This window comes from Culex pipiens, chromosome 1 (assembly GCF_016801865.2).
Source record: "Culex pipiens pallens isolate TS chromosome 1, TS_CPP_V2, whole genome shotgun sequence".
Taxonomy (NCBI): Eukaryota; Metazoa; Arthropoda; class Insecta; order Diptera; family Culicidae; genus Culex; species Culex pipiens.
The window spans coordinates 82,810,075-82,834,267 of NC_068937.1; the positions used below are offsets into that span (position 1 = coordinate 82,810,075).

Sequence of the window (24,193 nt, forward strand, 5' to 3'; positions counted from 1 at the left end):
ATATTTCACTTGATCCTCCCACTTTAAATTTACCTCATTCATCTTTATAATGTGATGACTTTTTGGTTTCAGAAAATCAGCCCTTGCCCAATGAGAATTTTGGCTCGAGCCTCGACTCGATTCAGGCTCGATCTCGAGCCAGATCGACTCGAGGCTCGAGCCAAAATTCTCAGTGGGTGGTTTGTGAGGAAAATTTTGCAAATTTTGACCAAGCTACTTAAAGTTGCTTCAGGTAATTTTTTAATTAAAATGAAAAAAAATGCCATCCTCACCAGGGGCTTTCATATTTTTAAATTTTTTGATAATAGATTTTATTTCATTCAGATCCGTATTCAAAACTTCATCTGATGAAAATTCTTGTTCAACAATATTCTGAAATTCTATTGAAATTTGATCTTCAACAGGACTCAAAACATTTAAGTTGAAATTATGAGCACTCTCAAACTGCTGAGCAAGTTTTTGAGCTTTTTCCCCATTAGTTAATAGAATATTATCACCATCTGTTAATGAACGAATTGGTTTTTGAGGTTTCTTAAGAACCTTTGAAAGTTTCCAAAAAGGTTTGGAATAAGGTTTAATTTGTTCGACATCTCTTGCGAACTTTTCATTTCGCAGGAGAGTGAATCTGTGGTCAATAACCTTTTGCAAATCTTTTTGAATTCGCTTCAGTGCAGGATCACGAGAACGTTGATACTGTCTTCGGCGAACATTTTTCAGACGAATCAGAAGCTGAAGATTGTCATCAATAATGGGAGAATCAAATTTGACTTGGACTTTAGGAATAGCAATATTCCTAGCATCCAAAATTGCATTAGTTAAAGATTCCAACCCGAGCAGGGTCAAATAACACGGGAATACCATATTTTGGTATTACTTGGGCAAATAACAGCGACCAAAATGTGCCCTTGGTTGCCCAGTAATAGATGGTAAAATACCATGAAATCATACCAAAGTCTAGTATGTGGAAGGGCACAACAATACCAAACCATGTTATTCCAAGGGTAAAATAATACCTCAAAATAAAACCATTTCAATACCAAGTTGAGGTCTTCTGGATTTTTGAACATTGCTTGAATACCAAAACTTGGTATTGCCATGGTTTAATTTTTAGGTATTCCCGCGCCCTTGGAAAATCAGATTTTGGTATTCTTATGGTCTTCCACATACATGATTTTGGTATGATTTCATGGTATTTTACCATCTATTACTGGGCAACCAAGAGCACATTTTGGTCGCTGGTATTTGCACAAGAAATACCAAAATTTGGTATTTTCATACCATTTTTAGTGCAGCAGTTGCAGTTAGTGAAAAAAACGGAAATGATCCATATGCAACAGCCAAATCTACACACCTTATGATTCCATGTTGTTCTTAGTGATATTCTTCACCACATCGAATGCATTTGTCGTTGATGAACGGCCTGTGCTTGAAGTTCTTTAAGATTCTAAAAAATAACAAAATTGAAAAATAAGTGTTATTAAAATAAAACTGGATTGAAATTCACCAAAATTCTATGATCTGTCGATTAACTCGTTTTTCAAAGTATTTGGTTATCCCAATTTGAAGAAATTTCAACGTTTTAAAAAAAAATCTTAGTCGATATATAAAAAAAAATGAAAATCAGCTTTAACATTTTTGGGTTTCAAGTCATTATAGCGCAAAATTAATTATCTCATCAAAATTTAATAAAAAAAATTCCCATTGTTTCAGGGGAATTTGATGAAACCTTTCAATACCAAAAAAATACCAAAATGTGGCATCCTGACTTAGAAATTTTTCCACAATTTCAAGTCATTTCTTTAGGGGGTATATCAAAAATGTTTGAAATCAAGTTTGGAATTTCCGGTTTTCAATGAAAGCATTCGCTTTGAGACATCATTTTAGCGCAAAATTTATTATTTTGTCAAAATTGGTCTAAATTTTCCCATAGTTTCAGAGGAATTTGATAAAACACTTTAATACCAAAATAATACCAAAATGTGCCATCCTGACTTAGAAAATTTTCCACAATTTCAAGTCATTTCTTTAGGGGGTATATCAAAAATGTTTAAAATCAAGTTTGAAATTTCCGGTTTTCAATGAAAGCATTCGCTTTGAGACATCATTTTAGCGCAAAATTAATTATTTTGTCAAAATTGGTCAAAATTTTCCCATAGTTTCAGAGGAATTTGATAAAACACTTTAATACCAAAATAATACCAAAATGTGCCATCCTGACTTAGAAGCTTTTTCACAATTTCAAGTCATTTCTTTAGGGGGTATATCAAAAATGTTTAAAATCAAGTTTGAAATTTCCGGTTTTCAATGAAAGCATTCGCTTTGAGGCATCATTTCAGCGCAAATTTATTTATTTTGTCAAAATTGGTCAAAATTTTCCCATAGTTTCAGAGGAATTTGATAAAACAGTGTAATACCAAATGAATACCAATATTTGGTGTTCGACCATTGACAAATTCTGCAATTTTGCAATATCAAAACAATACCTTTAATTGGTATGATAGCACATTTTGCTCTTGTATAATCCTTAAGACAAATTTTAAAGGGTCCAGGAATACCAAAATTTGGTATTGATACCAGAGAAAGGTATTATTACGCATTTCCCTTGTTATTTACCCATGCTCGGGAAACTGGACATTCGCACTTTAAAATTGCGATTTACAGGTGAGCAACATCGGCTCGCTTTGATCATTTTTTGAGTAAATTAAAATTCCCCAAGCCAGTTTGACAAGTCGCAATAGTGCGATCGATAGCAATAATTTAGTGCGAAGTCCAAGTTAGTGAGAGTTGCGCAATACAATGAAATTTACTTTGGAATTTAAAAAAAAAAAGTAGGAAACTGAAAATATAAGCTTGATAACTATTTAGTGATTTTCAAATATTGACATCAATGCTATTGAGAGTCTTTCAATATAATAGGAAGTGTCCAAATCAAAAGTGCTCCGATTTGGCTCAAATTTGGAGTGGGGGTTCTTTGGTCCAAATAATTAGACCTTTTTTTTTTTTGTTTGGCGATTAGGGTGGTCCTATCCGAAATAGGATAGTCCATAAAATTGCGTTTTTCGTCGATTTTCGCAAAAACCATTTTTTTTTTTTTCAAAAAATCATATCTTCAGAACGGCTGAACCAATTTTGGAGCGCCACAATTCAAAAGAAAGGTTATTTGTTGGGCATTTAGGGAAAAATATGTTGTGGTCCAAAAAAACTAGCTGAATATTTGAAAAGGTCCTATGAAAATTTTATTTGCCGATTTCAAGGTCTCGGGACCAAAGAGCCCATGTCTGAAAATATTTTTTTCTGATTTCTTGTAATATTTTACACAACATATAACAAAATTGCGAATATCCATTAACACTGTGACAGGTTACCACCCCTGCACGGGTTTACCAACCCTGCATAGCTAATTAGTTGCAACCCATCATCTACTGCTTCATACTTCAATTTTAATTTATTGCCCTGCCTGGCTGAGTGAGCCACACACAGCCAGGCCCAGGACTCAAATTACATAACAATCGGTTCAATATGCGCTGGCATAACTGCTGTGCTTGCGCATGGGCTGTTTCGGGTTGTACAGTTTTTCGGGTTTTACGGCAAAGTGGCCATGCGCTGGATAATGCTGATCCAGCGCAAAGGACACTTCAGGCCATAAACAAAGAGAGCCAACTCCAGATGTCTCCAATGAGTAAACTCTACAAATACGATGTAAGAAATGTAACCAAACTCATATAAAAGGGCCAGGAGCCACCAAAAAAAAAAGAGATTCTTTCTTAGAACACAAACCAGATACATACCATACCAATCAGCATAGCGCACCAGGTACGCGTGCTGTAGCAAGAAGACGCTTCCATCTTTCTCGGTCTTGTGCTGCTACTCTCCAATTTCCCAGGTTACAGATCTTCCGGATATCACCATTCACTTGATCTCCCCACCGTGCGCGCGGTTTCCCTGCTCTTCTGCCTGTTCCGCCAGCTGGTTCAGCGCGGTCAAAAAGCAGTCTGACAGGCTGGCCCTCGTCCATTCGGGCGACATGGCCGGCCCACCTGAGCCTCCCGATATTCGCCTGGGTGGCGATGGTCGGTTCTTCAAGAAACGCGTGCAGTTCGTGGTTCATGCGTCGTCGCCACACTTCGTCAGACACCTGCACTCCACCGTAGATCGTTCGTAGCACCTTCCGTTCGAAAACTCCAAGGGCACGTTCGTCCTCCTGCCGCATCGTCCAGGTCTCGTGGCCATAGAGGACTACCGGTCTGATCAGTGTTCTGTACATCGTCAGCTTCGTGCGGCGTTGCACTCGATCCGAAGTGAGAGTTTTCCGTAATCCGAAGTACGCACGATTCCCAGCAAAAATACGAGTCCGGATCTCTTTGCTGGTGTCGTTGTCGGCGGTTACCAGCGATCCCAAGTACACGAACTCGCTCACCTCCTCCAACTCATCACCATCCACAGTTACAGGGGTGAGACTTGGGGGGCCGACATCCTTCGAACCCCTTCCTCTCATGTACTTCGTCTTCGTCGTATTCATGCCAAGTCCTACACGCCTTGCTTGTACCTTCAGTCGGGTGTAGACGTCCATCACCGTCTCCAGGTTTCTTGCCACAATGTCGATGTCATCGGCAAAAGCAAGCAACTGGTAGGACTTGTTCATAATCGTGCCACTCGTTTCGATGCCCGCCCTTCGAATAATGCCCTCAAGGACGATGTTGAATAGCGCACAGGATAAGCCATTACCTTGCCGCAGCCCTCGGCGTGATCCAAAGGGTTCCGCTAATTCCCCCGAAACACGCACGTGACACATCACACCATCCAAGGTAGCCTTGATCAGCCGAGTCAGTTTATCCGGGAATCCGTTCTCGTGCATAATCTGCCATAGCTGCTCGCGGTCGACTGTATCATAGGCCGCCTTGAAGTCGATGAAGATGTGATGTGTGGGCACGTTGTACTCACGACATTTCTCGAGGATCTTGTCACCTCCCATTTCCAGGGAAAGTGCGAGCATGAGACAAGATGGAGGACTATTGAATAGCAGGAGTACTATTTCCTGCACAGATGCAAAAGAACACAGCAAACAATAAAAATGGGTCGAATTCCAACAGAATCCCAGATAATCAACCAGCCCTCCCAAGACAAGGATAAATTCAACCTACACAGAAATAAAAAAGGGGATTTTAGCGTACTTACATCTATATTGACGAATTAAACCTAGTTGGCGTCCTTAAAACTAGAGTTGCGGGTGTAAACCTGTGTGTGACCCCCGTGTATCCCTCGACGATCCGGAACAACGTTGCTGCCCGGGCAGAACCCAGCTTGGTCACCGGCCATCCGGTGCATTAGCCCCGCCGTCCAGTCGGCAGGAATGCACAGCAGCGCACCGCTCCACACTACGGCTCCAGCCATGATGGAATTCAGCTTGCGAAACAGGAAATGAAGGCCTGCACAATGGCAGACAATAGAAATTAGCACACATTTCAGGGACGAAGCACATTTTTTGGGACTTATTTTAGAATGGCGGTTAGATCTTCTCCTTACCGATCTCAAGTACTCCTAACTACTCCAGCATGGCCATGCTATCCATGCTGAACGTAGACGCCACCTCACTAGCACACAAAAAGTACAAAAAAGACTCAAATTAACACCAATTAAGCACACGAGGGAGGGTCGCCACTCTACCTCTCCACCACGACCAATTTACGGTGTCGCGGCACCTCGCACTCCAGTGCGGTTATTATTCCACGCCTTGTTCTTCCTCCTAGGCGAAACAATCAAAATTACAATTATGCTAACACCACAAAATCCGCAAAAATTACACTGGTGAGACGGTTTTCACCACAAAAATCCTCGAACAAAACTTCTTCCTGAGGTCGATCGTCCGGCGGAAAAGTTGACGGGTTGACGATCGACGCGGTCTCCTTTACGCTAAACCAGTGACTGATTATGATCTGCGGGCGACGATCGGCTATATTGGTTGACCGATCGCGCCTCGTCTTATCACTCACGGCTCTGGTTGACGTTGGCCGATAAGAGATTGGAGAGTGAGTACCGGGGCGTCGCCAGGGTGGCTGCTCGACTTGATTTTCCCCTCGGGAAATTAGTTTAATGCTGGCATGGTTGATGTTGGTCCGGTATGTTGATGTGGTGATGAGCATAAACATAATCGGTGGATGTGCTTGTTGTGTTTTGTGCTAGGATAATCAATCAATGATCGGCCTTCGATTTTTAAATTGCCCAATATCATGTGCATGTGTTCCAAATGTGCGTGCAGTTCGCTGGGAGATTACGCGCTCACGAGAGTCAACGCGCAATCAGCATCGATCGATGGGAAGCCGCGATCGATGATGATGATGATGGTTCTTGGCTTCTTGTTTGTGTTGTAAGTGTAGTGGTTTTATAAAAATTCTAGCAGACAAAAGATCAAATTTTGCCCTGATCGGGATGGCTTAGGGCACTCTTCTTGTTATTCGCAGACTTCTACTGTTGCGATGGTAAACTGCAGCAGGCAGGTTACAATCTGTCGGAGACAAAATATTTGGTCCGTGGTGGCGCGCGCGCCAGTGAAGCCCGCTTGGTAGGGCCCCACGAACCTCCTTGCGTGGGGTGACAGCTGACGGCAGAGGATCTGGAAGAGGATTTTGTAGGCCGCGTTGATAAGCGTAATGCCGCGGTAGTTGCCGCAGTCCAGCTTATCGCCCTTTTTGTAGATGGGGCACACGACACCATCCAACCATTCCTCCGGTAGCTTCTCCTCCTCCCAGATCTTGGAAATCACGCAGTGAAGCGCCCTCGCTAGTTTCTCTCCTCCATATTTGAAGAGCTCACCGGGTAACCGATCCTTGCCGGCAGCTCTGTTGTTCTTCAGCTTCCTAATCTCCCTCTTCACCGTCTCCAGATCAGGTGCTGGGAACTGTTCATCAGCTGCGGGCGCTCCAAGGTTGACTCCATCGCCGTCTCCGTCCGCTTCATCGCCGTTGAGGTGCTCGTTGAAGTACTGCTTCCACCTGTCCAACACCTCGCTCTTGTTTACGATCAGGTTTCCACCGTTGTCCCTGCAAACGTCGGCTCGCGGCACGAAGCCTTTGCGGGACCGGTTCACCTTCTCGTAAAACTTCCGCGTTTCGTTAGCTCGGAACAGCTGCTCCATTTCTGCGCAATCCCGGTCTTCCTGCTGGCGCTTCTTGAGCTTGAAAACCGCGACTTGCCGATTCCGAGCCTGCCGGTATCGTTCCACGTTCCCTCTCGTCGCCTTGTGCAGCTGCTTGTCGTAAGCTGCTTTCTTCTCGGCGGTAATCTGTTGGCACTCGTCGTCGTACCAATCGTTTCGACTGACTCGGATCGCACTACCCAGTGTGGCTTCCGCTGCACTGCCGATGGCTGAGCGTATGCGGCTCCAACCACCCTCGAGCGAGGCTGCGCCAAGTTCCTCCTCACCTGGCAGATTCGCTTCCAGCTGCTGCGCGTAACTGTGGGCCACTTCCCCGTTCTGCAGATACGCGGTGTTGAACGGAGGGGCCCGCCGGCTTCGGCGTTGGTTGTACACCGTCGACAGCTTTGAGCGCATGTCAACTCCAACTAGGTAGTGGTCCGAGTCAATATTCGCACCGCGAAAGGTGCGCACGTGCGTTACATCCGAGAAGAATCGGCCGTCGATCAGGACGTGGTCGATTTGCGTTTTCGTCCGTTGGTCAGGTTATGTCCAGGTGGCTTTGTGGATGTCCTTGCGAGGAAAGTAGGTGCTCCTGACCACCATTTCACGGGAGGCTGCGAAGTCGATGCAGCGTTGGCCGTTGTCGTTCGTGACCGCATGTAGACTTTCTGGGCCTATTGTCGGTCGAAACATTTCCTCCCTTCCGAACCGAGCGTTCATGTCCCCAATGATGATCTTTACATCCTGCCGCGGACAGCCGTCGTACACCTCCTCCAGCGTCGCGTAGAATGCTTCCTTCTAATCATCGGTCTTTTCTTCGTGGGGGCAGTGCACGTTGATGATGCTGTAGTTGAAGAAACGGCCTCTTATCCTCAACTTACACATCCGCTCGCTGATCGCCGTGAAGCCGAACACGCGATCCTGCATCTTGCCCCGCACGATAAAGCCGGTACCCAGCTTCTTGTCCTTGCCGCCGCTCAGATAAAAACGGGAATTGGTCTGCCGACCTGGCCAGTCGAGCACCTGCTCCTCCTTCAAGCACACCTCCTGCAGTGCCACAACCCGAGCATGGGTAAATAACAAGGGAAATGCGTAATAATACCTTTCTCTGGTATCAATACCAAATTTTGGTATTCCTGGACCCTTTAAAATTTGTCTTAAGGATTATGCAAGAGCAAAATGTGGTATCATACCAATTTAAGGTATTGTTTTGATATTGCAAAATTGCAGAATTTGTCAATGGTCGAACACCACATTTTGGTATTCTTTTGGTATTACAGTATTTTATCAAATTCCTCTGAAACTATGGGAAAATTTTGACCAATTTTGACAGAATAATTAATTTTGCGCTAAAATGATGTCTCAAAGCGAATGCTTTCATTAAAATCCGGAAATTTCAAAATTGATTTTAAACATTTTTGATATACCCGCTACAGAAATGACTTGAAATTGTGGAAAATTTTCTAAGTCAGGATGGCACATTTTGGTATTATTTTGGTATTGAAGTGTTTTATCAAATTCCTCTGAAACTATGGGAAAATTTTGACCAATTTTGACAAAATAATTAATTTGCGCTTCTCAAAGCGAATGCTTTCATTGAAAACCGGAAATTTCAAACTTGATTTTAAACATTTTTGATATACCCCCTACAGAAATGACTTGAAATTGTGGAAAATTTTCTATGTCAGGATGGCACATTTTGGTATTATTTTGGTATTGAAAGGTTTCATCAAATTCCTCTGAAACTATGGGAAATTTTTTATAAATTTTGACGAGATAATTAATTTTGGAGTTGAAAAAGAATCGCGCGATTGAAAAGTTCTTTTTGGTTTGCTTTGTTTCGGGCGCGATTTTGGGGGGAAATTGGAACGACTGCGGAAAGAGGAAGAGTTCCGAATGTTCGAGAGGTTTCATCGGTATGTGTGTTTGTGCGCCGCAGAGGCACACAAAGTGGAGCGAAAAAAGAATCGTCGTCAGTTGAAAAAGAATCGCGCGATTGAAAAGTTCTTTTTTGGTTTGCTTCGTTTCGGGCGCGTTTTTAGGGGGAATTGGAACGACTGCGGAAAGAGGAAGAGTTCCGAATGTTCGAGAGGTTTCATCGGTGTGTGTGTGCGCCGCAGAAGCACACAAAGTGGAGCGAAAAAAGAATCGTCGTCAGTTGAAAAAGAATCGCGCGATTGAAAAGTTCTTTTTTGGTTTGCTTCGTTTCGGGCGCGTTTTTAGGGGGAATTGGAACGACTGCGGAAAGAGGAAGAGTTCCGAATGTCCGAGAGCTTTCATCGGTGTGTGTGTGCGCCGCAGAAGCACACAAAGTGGAGCGAAAAAAGGGGGGCGTTTTTGGGGGGAATTGGAACGACTGCGGAAAGAGGAAGAGTTCCGAATGTTCGAGAGGTTTCATCGGTGTGTGTGTGCGCCGCAGAAGCACACAAAGTGGAGCGAAAAAAGAATCGTCGTCAGTTGAAAAAGAATCGCGCGATTGAAAAGTTCTTTTTTGGTTTGCTTCGTTTCGGGCGCGTTTTTAGGGGGAATTGGAACGACTGCGGAAAGAGGAAGAGTTCCGAATGTTCGAGAGGTTTCATCGGTGTGTGTGTGCGCCGCAGAAGCACACAAAGTGGAGCGAAAAAAGAATCGTCGTCAGTTGAAAAAGAATCGCGCGATTGAAAAGTTCTTTTTTGGTTTGCTTCGTTTCGGGCGCGTTTTTAGGGGGAATTGGAACGACTGCGGAAAGAGGAAGAGTTCCGAATGTCCGAGAGCTTTCATCGGTGTGTGTGTGCGCCGCAGAAGCACACAAAGTGGAGCGAAAAAAGGGGGGCGTTTTTGGGGGGAATTGGAACGACTGCGGAAAGAGGAAGAGTTCCGAATGTTCGAGAGGTTTCATCGGTGTGTGTGTGCGCCGCAGAAGCACACAAAGTGGAGCGAAAAAAGAATCGTCGTCAGTTGAAAAAGAATCGCGCGATTGAAAAGTTCTTTTTTGGTTTGCTTCGTTTCGGGCGCGTTTTTAGGGGGAATTGGAACGACTGCGGAAAGAGGAAGAGTTCCGAATGTTCGAGAGGTTTCATCGGTGTGTGTGTGCGCCGCAGAAGCACACAAAGTGGAGCGAAAAAAGAATCGTCGTCAGTTGAAAAAGAATCGCGCGATTGAAATGTTCTTTTTTGGTTTGCTTTTTTTTTCGCGCTGACATATAGGATAGAACATTAGCGCGCGTTTTTGCATATTTTATTTATTCGATTGTGAGTAGCGAGACCTCGCGGTTACTCTGCAACGTGTTTTTCGAGCCTTTCATTTGATATTTTTTTTTTTCATAAGTCCTTCTTTTATCATCGTTGATTGGAAGGCACGCCGCCGGTTTAGTTCGTTTAAGTTATTGTTTTAATTTCATTAGAATCGGTTACGTAGTGTCCTGTTTTCTTTTTGTTGATAATCGTGGATCGTAATAATTTATTCCAACTGGCAGTTCTGGTATTAACTCATCAAACTATCGATTTTATGAAGAGTAAAGCGTTTTTTATTTACTAATTTTGAAATTTGCACGCGTTATCTAAATTGTACAATTAGTAAATATATACTGATAAGTCCAGCCCATAGCACTACTGCTCGGTTGGCACGCGTTCAATTTAAAAAACTTTCTAACTAATCAATAATTTATCTTTCTGCAGCCGGCTGCCTAAGATTTAAATTTTTCAACCGATAAACAAAGTGCTCATGGTCACATCACTGCCACTCGTGAATCCTGACCTCATACCCATCTACTAACCCCCTCAAAACTCATGTGATACTTTGTCGGAGAAGCAGTCGATTGGGCGGTCTCTATCACTCAAGTATCGGACTAACATTCCCATCCACTTCCCCGTGACTCTACCACTGGTCGTGGCCGGCGCCGGTATTGATCAGCATGATAGGGGCCTTTGAGAAGTTGCGAAGCGAGGAAAGATAGCACCCACTCATCTTCCACGGCTCGTGGATGTAACTTCTGGAGGTCCTGGTCAATAACGGAGTAGCAACTGCGGGTGGGCACCTATGCTTATGCTTATGCTTATGCTTATTTTGACGAGATAATTAATTTTGTGCTAAAATGACTTGAAACCCAAAAATGTTAAAGCTGATTTTAATTTTTTTTAAACGTTGAAATTTCTCTAAGTCGGGATAACCAAATACAAATAACCAAAATAAAACAAAAATATTGAAATTTGGTGAATTTCAATCCAGTTTCATTTTAATAACACTTATTTTTCAATCTTGTTATTTTTCAGAATCTTCAAGAACTTCAAGCACAGGCCGTCAATGACAAATGCATTCGATGTGGTGAAGAATATCACTAAGAACAACATGGAATCATCAGGTGAGTAGATTTGGCGATTGCATATGGATCATTTCCGTTTTTTCACTAACTGCAACTGCTGCACTAAAAATGGTATGAAAATACCAAATTTTGGTATTACTTGTGCAAATATCAACGACCAAAATGTGCTCTTGGTTGCCCAGTAATAGATGGTAAAATACCATGAAATCATACCAAAATCATGTATGTGGAAGACCACAGGAATACCAAAATATGATTTTCCAAGGGCGCGGGAATACCTAAAATTAAACCATGGCAATACCAAGTTTTGGTATTCAAGCAATGTTCAAAAATCCAGAAGACCTCAACTTGGTATTGAAATGGTTTTATTTTGAGGTATTATTTTACCCTTGGAATAACACGGTTTGTTAGTGTTGTGCCCTTCCACATACAAGACTTTGGTATGATTTCATGGTATTTTACCATCTATTACTGGGCAACCAAGGGCACATTTTGGTCGCTGTTATTTGCCCAAGTAATACCAAAATTTGGTATTCCCGTGTTATTTACCCCTGCTCGGGAACATCGAAGTTGCGAGGTTGCAACTCCTTCGCTAAGGCGAATTCGAAACCCAAGAAATTTAAAGACCTGCAGTTCCAAGAGCCGAGTCGCCAATCGGTGGTCTGCTTTTCTATGGGCTTCTGCCGTTTGTTCCGGATTTCTAGCCTTCTTGCCATTCGCGATCCTTTTTTTTCGGTAGGCAGCCTTATCAGGGCTGCGCTACCTAGTCTCGGGGTGGAGAACCACCTACGAGCTACCGAGACTTAGCTCACACAAACCAGAACTGTACAGTTTAGTGATCGCTCCCAAGCCAGGCTTGAGGACACCGATCTACTTCGGATGACAGCCTATGGTCCAAAATTCTAAGACCCTTGAAGTAATCAAGGCTACAACACGTTTCGAAGATATGATTTTTTTAACATAAAAACTGGGTTTTTCGATGCGCCGCGCGAAAAAACGACAAAAACGGGTAAAAACCAACTTTTTTCACTAAAACTGCGATAACTCGAAAATTTCAGCTATAACCTATACATGCGTCTTTCAATTACAAAAATTTTGGTACCCAGACATGTATAGGTCATCGCTGAAGTTTTCAATTTATCGCAGTTTTAGTGAAAAAAGTTAATTTTTACCCGTTTTCGTCATTTTGCCGTTTTTGCGCGCGGCTCGTCGAAAACCCCAGTTTTTATGTTAAAAAATCATATCTCCGAAACATGTTGATAAATGGATATTCGTAATTTTTTGATATGTTGTGTAAAATATTACAAGGAATCAGAAAAAAATATTTTCAGACATGGGCTCGTTGGTCCCGAGACCTTGAAATCGGAAAATGAAATTTTCATAGGACCTTTTCAAATATTCAGCTAGTTTTTTTTGGACCTCAACATATTTTTCCATAAAAAGCCCAACTAATAACCTTTCTTTTAAATTGTGGCGCTACAAAATTGGTTCAGCCGTTCCGCAGATATGATTTTTTGAAAAATGTGGTTTTTGCGAAAATCGACGAAAAACGCAATTTTATTGACCACCCTATTTCGGATAAAACCACCCTAATTGCCAAACAAAAAATACAGGTCTAATTATTTGGCCCCAAGAACCCCCACTCCAAATATGAGCCAAATCGGAGCACTTTTGATTTGGAGACTTCCTGTTAGACGTGGAATAGCTGTATATATTGATGAGAAAGACAGTGTCTTGCGAACCTTCGTGGTGAACGGACACTAGAGCTGCGGTATTTTTTTTACTACCTAAGCTCAGAGTTATTTCAAACAAAATTCACAGTCTTTTTAAAGACTACCTGAGTTATTTTCCAAAATTCTAAACAGTCTTTTCAAGACGAACCCCACCTGAAATTTTGTTGTATTTTACAAACGAAGCCATCTTTTTAAGAGAACTTTGCTTGCAAAATGCGTCAAAACAAAGGTAAACGCAAATCTTCTGAAGATTTGGTCGTTACGTCGGTGAAGCGTTTGAATGCTAAACCGGCTAACGGAAACAGAAAAAGAAAACAGCCTCATCCGAGATCTGATTCTGAAAGTGAGGTCAATCCTCCAATTCCATTGGCAAACGGTTTCGGTGTTTTATCCGAAACTGTGGACAAGGATCCTTCTCCTCGCCAACCTCCTGTGGCCGAATGGTTACGGGTTTCGCCTCATAAGCGGAAAGTCATGGGTTCTTCTCAGGGTGGCAGGTTTAAGTTCAGAGGTAGCAGCAACCGTATGAGTATAAAACGGTTGCTTCACGTGCTCTTCTAGCATGTGATCAATCTTGGGACATTCCTTTGCGCCTCTTCCCAAAATACTTTCCTCGTATCTTCGCATGTAAATAATGCCCAGCCGATCGGAATTGCAATGCAGTCTAGTCGCATTGTCCAGATCAGAGCAAAGGGAACACCGCAAAAATAGCACCGCAAAAAGACAATTGTCTTTACAAGACCCCGCGCGGCAAATAATAGCTGCTGGGAAGAGCTTGAAAAATGACACGAAAAAAATGTCACCGCGGTTCTAGCGATACATAGCGCACAAGGCACAAGGAATGGAGTTTACAGCATCTGGATGGAAAAGCACTTTCCCTCTCAATAGGGACTGTGTTATAGATCTGGAAATGCTTAATAACAGTAAAAATGGGTAACACGATACAATAGTCCTTGTAATCAGGATTCCGTGTCTTAATACTCAAACAGAAAAAAATCCTTCTCCTCGTACTGAGCCTTCTGCCGTCGAGAAACGAGTAAAGGCTCCGCCAATTGTAGTGACTTCCGTCTCCGATTTGGCCAGCTTGCAATTTGAAGGTTTTGTTCCAGCTTGGTCGAAGAGGAGAATGTCGCTTGTTGACGGAATCTTTACAAGATCACCAAACTTTTGTTGGTTATTTGAAAAACCACAAACACAATTTCTACACGTATGAGACCAAGAATGCTCGTCCATTCAAGGCGGTCCTGAAAGGTCTCTCCAATGACTTGTCGGTGGATGAGATCAAAAACGAACTTAAGGTGTTGCTTGGCTTTGCCCCATCCCAAGTAATACCAATGAAGAAAAAAACAAACGGGAATATTTCTCGCTTTGGTTTGACTTCACAATTTTATCTGATTCATTTCAACAGAAATGAAATCAACAATTTGAAACTTTTGGACAAAGTTCAGTTTTTGTTCCATGTACGGGTAAAGTGGGAGCATTTAAAGAAACATGGCGGTAATGGCCAGAATCTGACCCAGTACCGGCGTTGCCAGGCGTTTGGTCACGGTACTGATCATTGCGCCATGGTTCCAAAATGCATGGTTTGCGGGGATTCTTCTCACGACAAGGACAATTGTCCCGTGAAAGAAGTCACCCAATTGAAATGTGCAAATTGTGGTGGAAATCACAAATCAAATTTCTGGGATTGCCCCATCAGAAAAAAGGTTTTGGATTCTCGTGCTAAGCATCAGACGAAATCCAAACCGAAATTTTCTCAAAATCAGGTTGTACCTGCATCTTTAAATCAAACGTTCGTGCTGTCTCACTCGAACAATGCTAGAAATACCCCTACCGTGGAAAAGTTAGGTAACACTAATGGTATGCCAACGTCGTTTCGGGTTCGGGTTCATCCAAAAATCAAAAAATCAAACCATCCACATTAACGACCCCCGGGTTTTTTGTGGTCTCTATTGCAAGTTTCTGCTCGAACCCAGGAGTCCGAAGGCTTGAATGAAGAGAGCACCCAAACCTTTTTCTACTCCAAGGAACCTTCCACCCCAGTGTTTGAACTGACGACCTTTGGATTGTGAGTCCAACCGCCGCCAGCGATTCCACCGGAGTAGGCTTGGTTTGGTGTGTTGTTTGTACTTATGGCATGGAGACGACTCCTACACCTGGAATGACTTAACGGCCTAACAACCAAGGCCGGAACCGACATTTTACTTCCTCATCCGATGGAAGGTTCGAGCAGATGGGAATCGAACCCAGAATCATCCGCTTACAAAGCGAACAGCGTAACCATTCGGGTTCATCCACGAATTTTAAATCCTCTACCAATCTTCCTGAAATTGAGCAGGTACCTCAAATCTCATTTGAACATGTTTCTGCTGGCAACGCTTTGGGATCTTCTGATCTCGGCGATGTTACGTTTGAAAAAATGACTTTTTTGCAAAACTCACTGTTTGGTTTGATTCAAACAATGAGTAATGCTACATCCATGATGGAAGCTATCCAGATTGGATTAAAATTTGCGAATGATGTTGTTCTTACCCTGAAGTTTAATCATGGATCTAAGTAATTCCATCAATATTATGAATTTTAATGCTCGCTCTTTAAAAGCGAAAGGAAATGAATTTTTCAACTTTTTACGTGTTCATAACGTGCATGTTGCTGTTATAACCGAAACATTTTTAAAAACTGGCACTTATTTGAAAAGTGATCCAGATTATAAAGTTATAACCAATAACAAAATGAATCGAAATGGCGGTGGAGTTGCAATAGTTATCCACCGTAGTATGACTTATAGCACGTTACGTGACTTTAAGTTAAAAGTTATTGAAAGTTTGGGCATTGAACTTGAAACTTCTTTTGGGAAAATTATGATTGCAGCTACATATTTGCCTTTCCAATGCACTGGGGAAAATAAAAATTATTTCAAAGGGGATTTGAATAAACTTACTCGGCATAGAACTCGATTTTTGATCATCGGTGATTTTAATGCCAAACACCAATCTTGGAATAATTCAAAAGTAAATTCCAATGGTAAAATTCTATTCAGAGATTGCACTTCTGGTCTTTTCTCGGATTTATACCCGAATGGGCCAACATGCTTTTCTTCTGTTAGAAATCCATCAACAATTGATTTGGTTTTGACAAATCAAAGTCAGTATTGTAGTTTTCATGCTGATTTTGATTCTGATCACCTTCCAGTAACTTTTTCACTTTCTCATGAAGCAGTTACGAGACCCAATAGTTCTGTGTTTAATTACCACAAAGCTAATTGGGACAGGTATCAGCATCATATTGAGAATAATTTAAATCATGATTTTGTTTTAGAAACCAAAGCTGATATTGATTCAGCCTTCCCGAGCATGGGTAAATAACAAGGGAAATGCAAAATAATACCATTCAATGGTATCAATACCAAATGTTGGTTTTCGCGAGCCCTTGAAAAAATGTCTAAAGTGTAAGTTAATACCAATCTCTGGTATTATACCAAATTTTGGTATTGTTTTATTATTGAGCAAATGTTAGAAAAATATCGAATTTTGACATACTGTTACTTACTTACATACTTAAAAACGCAAATCTACTCCAAATTAAAGCCAACTATTTTATTTTGGTCTAAAAAAGTCATTTGATGATCTTTATAAATTAGGGAATACCATACATTGGTATTGTAAAGGTATTTTAAATAAAAATATTATAAAATAAGGGTGATTCATAAAAAAATCTATTTTAAATGATGTTTAACATTCTTAAAAGTATGCTGATACATTTGAAATTGATAAGAAAAACATTTATACAGTATGTAAAAAAAGTATTTACACCCCTCGGGCACTATGCACATTTTGTGATGAAACATGTAAACAATTTAATGTTGACTTAAACCTAGTACTACGTTTTGTTCAGAAACTCATGCTAAACATTTTCCTGCAAAAAGCTCATGAAAAGATGTTTTCTATAAAAAGTTATATAACAAATACTATAACAAAAATAAAAAAGGTGCAAAAAAAGTTTGTACACCTTTCGAAAAATTAACATAAATAAAGTTGTTTGATGACAAATCACCATAAATCCAGTCTCCCAACTCCAAATAGGCATCCTTGACTGATTAAAAAAAAATTTGGATTGAATATAAAGTTTACTAATTACTTAGTATAAAAGTTTATATAACTCTGGAAATTCTATATAAAACTTATCTAAACTTAATTTTGCAAACTTTCAATTTAGCTAAATGTCAATATATTACCATAGAATTGCTAAATAAACATTCTGGAGTGGGTATAACACCGTTTTGGAGGTCTTTGTATCGCTAGAATAGATTTTTCGTTGGAATTTCGTACCAACCCGGAATTACGTCGTCGGAAAATCCGCCGGCATCCGAACCGGTCCACAATTCACAAGTTAACCTATGTGGCATCGAAAAGGGCATAAAATTTCCGATCTTTTGATACCCAGACATCTAGGTTTTCTATAAAACCCACGTTTTTAAATACCTAGGCAAAAACGTTGTTATGGTTTCGTTTGAGCAATCTGCCAAAAATGTACGGAATTTCGTAATTTTTGTTCTCTTGGATCAAACTTACTTTTTGCTTTTTTTTTTTTTTTTTACTTTGGTATGATTTCATGGTATTTTACCATCTATTACTGGGCAACCAAGGGCACATTTTGGTCCCTGTTATTTGCCCAAGTAATATCAAAATTTGGTATTCCCGTGTTATTTACCCCTGCTCGGGCTGAACGACGATCGATACCAATGATGTCGATGTCGTCAGCGTATCCAAGCAGCATGTGCGATTTAGTGATGAGTGTTCCGTTTCTTTGCACGCCTGCCCTTCGAGCAGCACCCTCCAACGCTATGATGAACAGTAAGTTCGAGAGAGCATCGCCCTGCTTCAATCCATCCAACGTAACGAAAGCTTCAGATGTCTCGTTAGCTATTCGCACGCTTGATATTGCTCCGTCGAGCGTTGCACGAATCAGTCTTATTAGCTTCGCCGGAAAGCCGTGTTCTAGCATAATTTTCCAAAGTTCCTTTCTTTTGACTGAATCGTACGACGCCTTGAAGTCGATGAATAAATGGTGTGTTTGCAGGTTGTACTCCCGGAACTTGTCAAGGATTTGTCGCAGAGTGAACATCTAGTCCGTCGTTGACCGACCCGCTCGAAAACCGCACTGGTATTCGCCGACAAAGGTCTCGGTCAACGGTCTCAGCTTGCTCTACAGCAGCGATTCTCAACGGGGGTACCGGGCCTACTTGATTTACATGGTAGGGGGTACCAGCCTAGAAGAAGGTTGAGAATCGCTGCTCTACAGGATTCTTTTTTTTTCAATTTATATTTATTCACATTTTCTCTTCCATGTACATTTATTCAGTTAAAATAATATTGAGTGTCCAATCACAATCGATGACTTTTCATCTCAATTTTAAATACTTGCAACTTTCATTTATTCATGAAATATTGTAGCTTTCGCTATTCAGTGATTTCAAATGTAGGAGGGCCTACATGTACAAAAGGGAAAAGGGATACCTTTAAACTAACTTATAAACTATATAGAGAGCGGATCAATGCAGCTGAAGACTGCAATGATTTTTGTCGAAATGCATCAATTATCTTATTGGACATAACATCCAAAGTGTCAACTTCGGCTAATTGATGAAGTTCACTGGTGCTGAACCAGGGAGGAAGTTTCAGAATCATTTTCAGAATTTTGTTCTGAATAGCTCCACAGGATTCGGGATAGTACTTTGTACGCTGAGTTGAGGATTGTGATGCCTCGATAGTTGGCCCAATCGAGTATTTGCCCTTTCTTGTAGATTGGGGTGATGAGCCCGTTTAACCAGTCGGTCGGAAGCTGTTCTTCGCACCAATTTCGCTGGACGATTTGGTGCAGAATCTCGATCATCCGCGAGCTCTTGAGCTCCTTTCCACGTCCTCCAACGTAGGCAGGTCCACATCTTTTCCATCATCCTCAACGTTCATCCTGTCCTCGACGACTCCCTTTCACATCTCACCGTTCAACAGCCGTTGAAAGTTCTCCTTCCATCTGGCCGCTACCACTGTCTTATCTGTCAACAGGTTACCTTCCCTGTAGTTGCACATAACAGGAGAAGGTGTTGCTTTATTTCTTACACCGTTGACAGATGCATAAAACCTCCGATTATCGTTCGCGTTGTACTGTGCTTGAGCTTCGGCAAGTACCCCAAGTAGCACTCATAACTTGTCGACTGTTGAATAATAGTTAGATAGTTGTTTTTGAATAACATACGAGCAAAAATCGCAACATTAGTTAAATAACAGTTTGTGTAACTACTTGTGTAACTTATATAACTATTTAGCTTTGTGCCACACAAGTGTTAAAACACAGTCAACTTCACTCTTTTCCAACTTTAACACACAACATAGGAAAAATACTCACATGTTTGAGAGGTTAAGCACTCGCTCCTAACTCCATTCAATTTGCTGATTTTCACTATTTAAACAACTTAATTTGGAAAACTATTGATAAAAACTTGCTTGCTCACTTCCAATAGAGGTATTTATCACTTGATATCAGTTGAAAACGCTTTTTTTGAGCTGTAATTAAACGTCAAAGTGCTGATATGCCAAGATGCTTTCCCTCATCGGCAATGTTATCCTCGAAAACAGTTTGTTGAATAAAAACAATATTGCACTGTTTACTTTACTGCTTATCTAACATTGTCATGTGACGACATCTTCTGAAAATGGGCGTGGCCTATATTCTATAAATAACCTTAGATTTTCTAGCTTTGTTACATAAATGTTTTCGGAGATCATTTTTTATAACTGATAAACAACATACATATTCAACTTGACATTGCGTGTTGTTATGTGGTGTAAATTTGTACGTGAGGAATTTAGAGTTTAAATAATGTTTATTTATCGATGATTGCAATAATTTTAATTGTTGACCGATTAGTTTGTAAACATATAGCCGGTAAAAGCTACAAAAATTATCAGCTTATGGAGTTTATGACAAACAACAAATTAAATTCACTCCGATTTTCAATATTACTCCGTGGTACGGTAATCGAAATGACAGTTGAAACGATTTGTTATAACAAAGTTATATAATACAGTTATAAAAACTGTCATGAAACAAACATATAAAACTTCGATTTCGATTCCAGTCACTGTTGGAGCCAAGTTCTTTAGCTCACTGCTGCATAACAAAGCTGACAGCAGCCTTCTTATTGACGATTAGGTCAGCTTATTTATATAAAGCCCCGTGGAGCGATGCGGAAGGGCGCCTGGACCTGCCGTGGAGATAACAACAAGTCGTCGAAGTCGTCGGATCGAATCTTGGGGAATAGGAAGTTCATCTAAAAAGGAAAATCTAAAAGTTCGCTATGTTATCCTGTCCAAATGAAGAGAGATTAACAGTTCACAGATAGAGGGCGCTAGTGTTCGTTTTTTTATTCAATTTTAAATTATTTTTGAACGAATGTGTGTGTATGTGTGTGGTCCAATCCAATACCCGCTAACCGGTAGCGATATTATGGGAAAGTATAATTTGTATCAGACTTTGTATATGCCGAACGCTGATACAACTTATCTCAGTCCCGGGTATTAGGTGGTGATAGCCCTCGCGCTGCTTCCAACAACCCATTTCAGAATGGCAGAGATCCTAGCGGCCCAATTCCGAGATCGTTGGGCATTGTCCGGCCCCGCCTTAACATAGAAGCAAGCACCAGACGGATCCTTGATCTATCTTAAGACTCCCAATCCCTTCAGGCAAATCAGGGATCAGAGCGTATTTAATATGAGAAGAATACAACATGTTTTATAACCATCAGATGACCGACTGGTTAGAGTCCCAGACCATCAATCCAGAGGTGTGAGTTCGAATCCCACCTGATTCAGTTTCGTTTTTGTTCCAATTCCTGATTCCAAATTTCAAAGGTACCGACCGGGATTTGATCCCTGAACCTTCTGCTTGTGAGGCAGAAGCCGTAACCATTAAGCCACGGAGCCGGATATTTTAAATTATTTTTTTTTAATTATTTTTGAACGAATCGGCCAGAAACAAGCTTTTCAACATAAACAGATATTCTATTCTTATTGGCCTCAACGAAAAATTCCAATAGGAAATGTTTGTTTACATGTAGGTTGGTCAACGGTTAGACAGTTGATTTCAATCTAACTTTCCTTTTCAGTGTGCGCTTTGATTTGACAGAACAGCCGCAAACCACGCCCCTTTTTTCGTTGAATCTCTTGTTAGATAGCACAGTGTTGTCAATTACATTTATACAACTTACTCTGATAACTTGCATCTTGTTCTGACAAGTTATACAACAAAAAAAGTGCGCTTTTTCCAGTTCACAGGAGTTGTAGAACAAGTTGGGGTAACACGGCCTATCGGTTATACAACCAGTTAGGAAATAGGTTTATCTGACAAAGTGTGTTGCTTGGGACTCTCTCGTCGTACTCCCGTTCTTTACGGCGGTGGGTTTGTTTCTCAGCTCTATTTTTATTTTTTGATATGTTTTAGAGGACATAAAATGCCAACTTTTCAGAAATTTCCAGAATGTGTGTGTGTGTGTGTGTGTGTGTGTGTGTGTGTGTGTGTGTGTGTGTGTGTGTGTGTGTGTGTGCAACCAACCAAACGGGACCACGCGGTCGCTTCTTACAAATTGAGTTGTTTCCATGTATTTTAGATTTTAAATCCTATACATGCAAATAACTCGCATAGGCATTTGGCAGGTGTTAGCTCTGCCGAGCTTCGGTGACCCATTTCTACGCAGGCTAGCCGTGCGCGAGGTACTTCAGCTTGAATCGACAAGCCCCGCCCTAAAGAACGTTTGCATCAATCGGATTCAAACGTTATTTAGCACTTCCGAGTCCTTGTCAAATGGACAAAGACCCAGCACGTATATAGTTTGTAGTAGTGGTATTCCTAATTCTACCAATCCAAAGGACGGGGGATCGAACCCCGGTTCGAGCGACTTTGATGTTTCGTTCATGTTTAGAGTTTCAAAAATTCATATTTCCTGATCTTTCTCGTTTGGAGCAGATGGGAATCGAACCCAGGATCATTCGCTTACAAAGCGAACACCGTAACCAGTCAGTCACGGCTGCTCCATATTTCCAATTGGAAGTTTCTCACCCGAAAAGCAGCATCATCCGTCAAACCGGCAGCGATTTCATTCCGATTTTGTCACGAATCCGGCGACTTCTCGAGCCGCCTGCATTTTGAGCCGCTCAGAAATCGAGCCGCCAATCTCAGCAAACGTTGCCTACTCCCGCCCCCTTCACTCACAACTCAACTCCTTTCTCAGCAAATTTCACAACTTTACAACAATAAAAACTTGGAAAATCCACCCATTTTTTCTCTTGAAGGCCACCTCCTGTATCGGCAGAAATTTCTGACCAAAATTTAACAAATGGCTTCAAAAAACTCCGTTCGGTGACCGAGATTTCTCATCAAAGTTTCACTTCTTCACAACACCCAAATCACATGAAAACCTGCAAAAATCCGTCTGAATTCTTGTACCACTCAAAACCACTACACTACCGAAAGAACTTCTTACGGAATGTCCCACCGGAAAGTCTAAAAATCGCGAACCTTAAAACGTCACGATGAAAAATTCGAAACGAGGAGAAACCAAAAAAAACGCGGAGCGCAAATTCTTGTCAACCAACCGCGACCAAGGATTGCTGCGATCCAACTTTTCAGAAATTTCCAGAATGGGCAAAAAATCTTTGTCCGAGTTATGATTTTTTGAATCAATACAGATTTAAAAAAAAAATCGAAATATTGATCGCAAACATTTTTCAACTTCATTTTTCGATGTAAAATCGAATTTGCAATCAAAAAGTATTTTAGTGAATTTTTGATAAAGTGCATCGTTTTCAAGTTATAACCATTTTTAGGTAACTTTTTTGAAAATAGTCGCAGTTTTTCATTTTTAAAAATTAGTGCCCATGTTTGCCCACCTTTGAAAAAAATATTTTTGAAAAGCTGAGAAAATTCTCTATATTTTGCTTTTTCGAACTTTGTTGATACGACCCTCAGTTGCTGAGATATTGCCATGCAAAGGTTAAAAAACAGGAAAATTGATGATTTCTAAGTCTCACCCAAACAACCCATTATTTTCTAATGTCGATATCTCAGCAACTATAGGTCCGATTTACAATGTTAAAACATGAAACAGTCGTGAAATTTTCCGATCTTTTCGAAAAAAATATTTTCAAAAATTTTCAAATCAAGACTAACATTTCAAATGGGCGTAATACTGAATTTTTGGCCCGTTTGAAATGTTAGCCTCGGTTTAAAATTTTTGAAAATATTTTTTTCGAAAAGATCGGAAAATTTCACGAATGTTTCATGTTTTAACATTGTAAATCGGACCTATAGGTGCTGAGATATCGACATTAGAAAATGGTGGGTTGTTTGGGTGAGACTTAGAAAACATCAATTTTCCTGATTTTTAACCTTTGAATGGCAATATCTCAGCAACTATGGGTCGTATCAACAAAGTTCAAGAAAGCAAAATATAGAGAAATTTTCTCAGCATTTCAAAAATATTTTTTTCAAAGGTGGGCAAACATGGGCACTAATTTTTAAAAATGAAAAACTGCGACCATTTTCAAAAAAGTTACCTAAAAATGGTTATAACTTGAAAACGGTGCACTTTATCAAAAATTCACTAAAGTACTTTTTGATTGCAAATTCGATTTTACATCGAAAAATGAAGTTGGAAAATTTTTGCGACCGATATTTCGATTTTTTGAAAAAATCTGTATGATTCAAAAAATCATACCTCGGTCAAAGATGCCCATTCTGGAAATTTCTGAAAAGTTGACATTTTATGTCCTCTAAAACATATCAAAAAATAAAAAAAAATAAAAATAGTGTTTTTTTGAAAATCAAGTGACAAAAAGTTAAATTAAAAATCACCAAATTTTTTTTACCTTGTATCATTTTTTTCAGTGTAGTCCATATCCATACTTACAACTTTGCCGAAGACACCAAATCGATCAAAAAATTCCTTCAAAAGATACAGATTTTTGAATT

General features: G+C 40.7%; 2 protein-coding genes across 3 annotated transcripts in view; one reads left to right on the plus strand and one right to left on the minus strand.

Annotated features, from left to right (window-relative positions):
- Positions 1-24,193, plus strand: part of LOC120429289 (cadherin-related family member 1) — a 91,734-nt gene that overhangs the window by 22,204 nt on the left and 45,337 nt on the right. The window lies entirely within an intron of this gene.
- Positions 7,934-18,292, minus strand: LOC120429290 (uncharacterized). Its single transcript, XM_052705995.1, has 2 exons — positions 17,879-18,292; positions 7,934-8,182 (listed from the first exon to the last, which is right to left on the minus strand). The coding sequence occupies exons 1-2, from the start codon at positions 18,290-18,292 to the stop codon at positions 7,934-7,936; spliced, it is 663 nt and encodes a 220-aa protein (XP_052561955.1).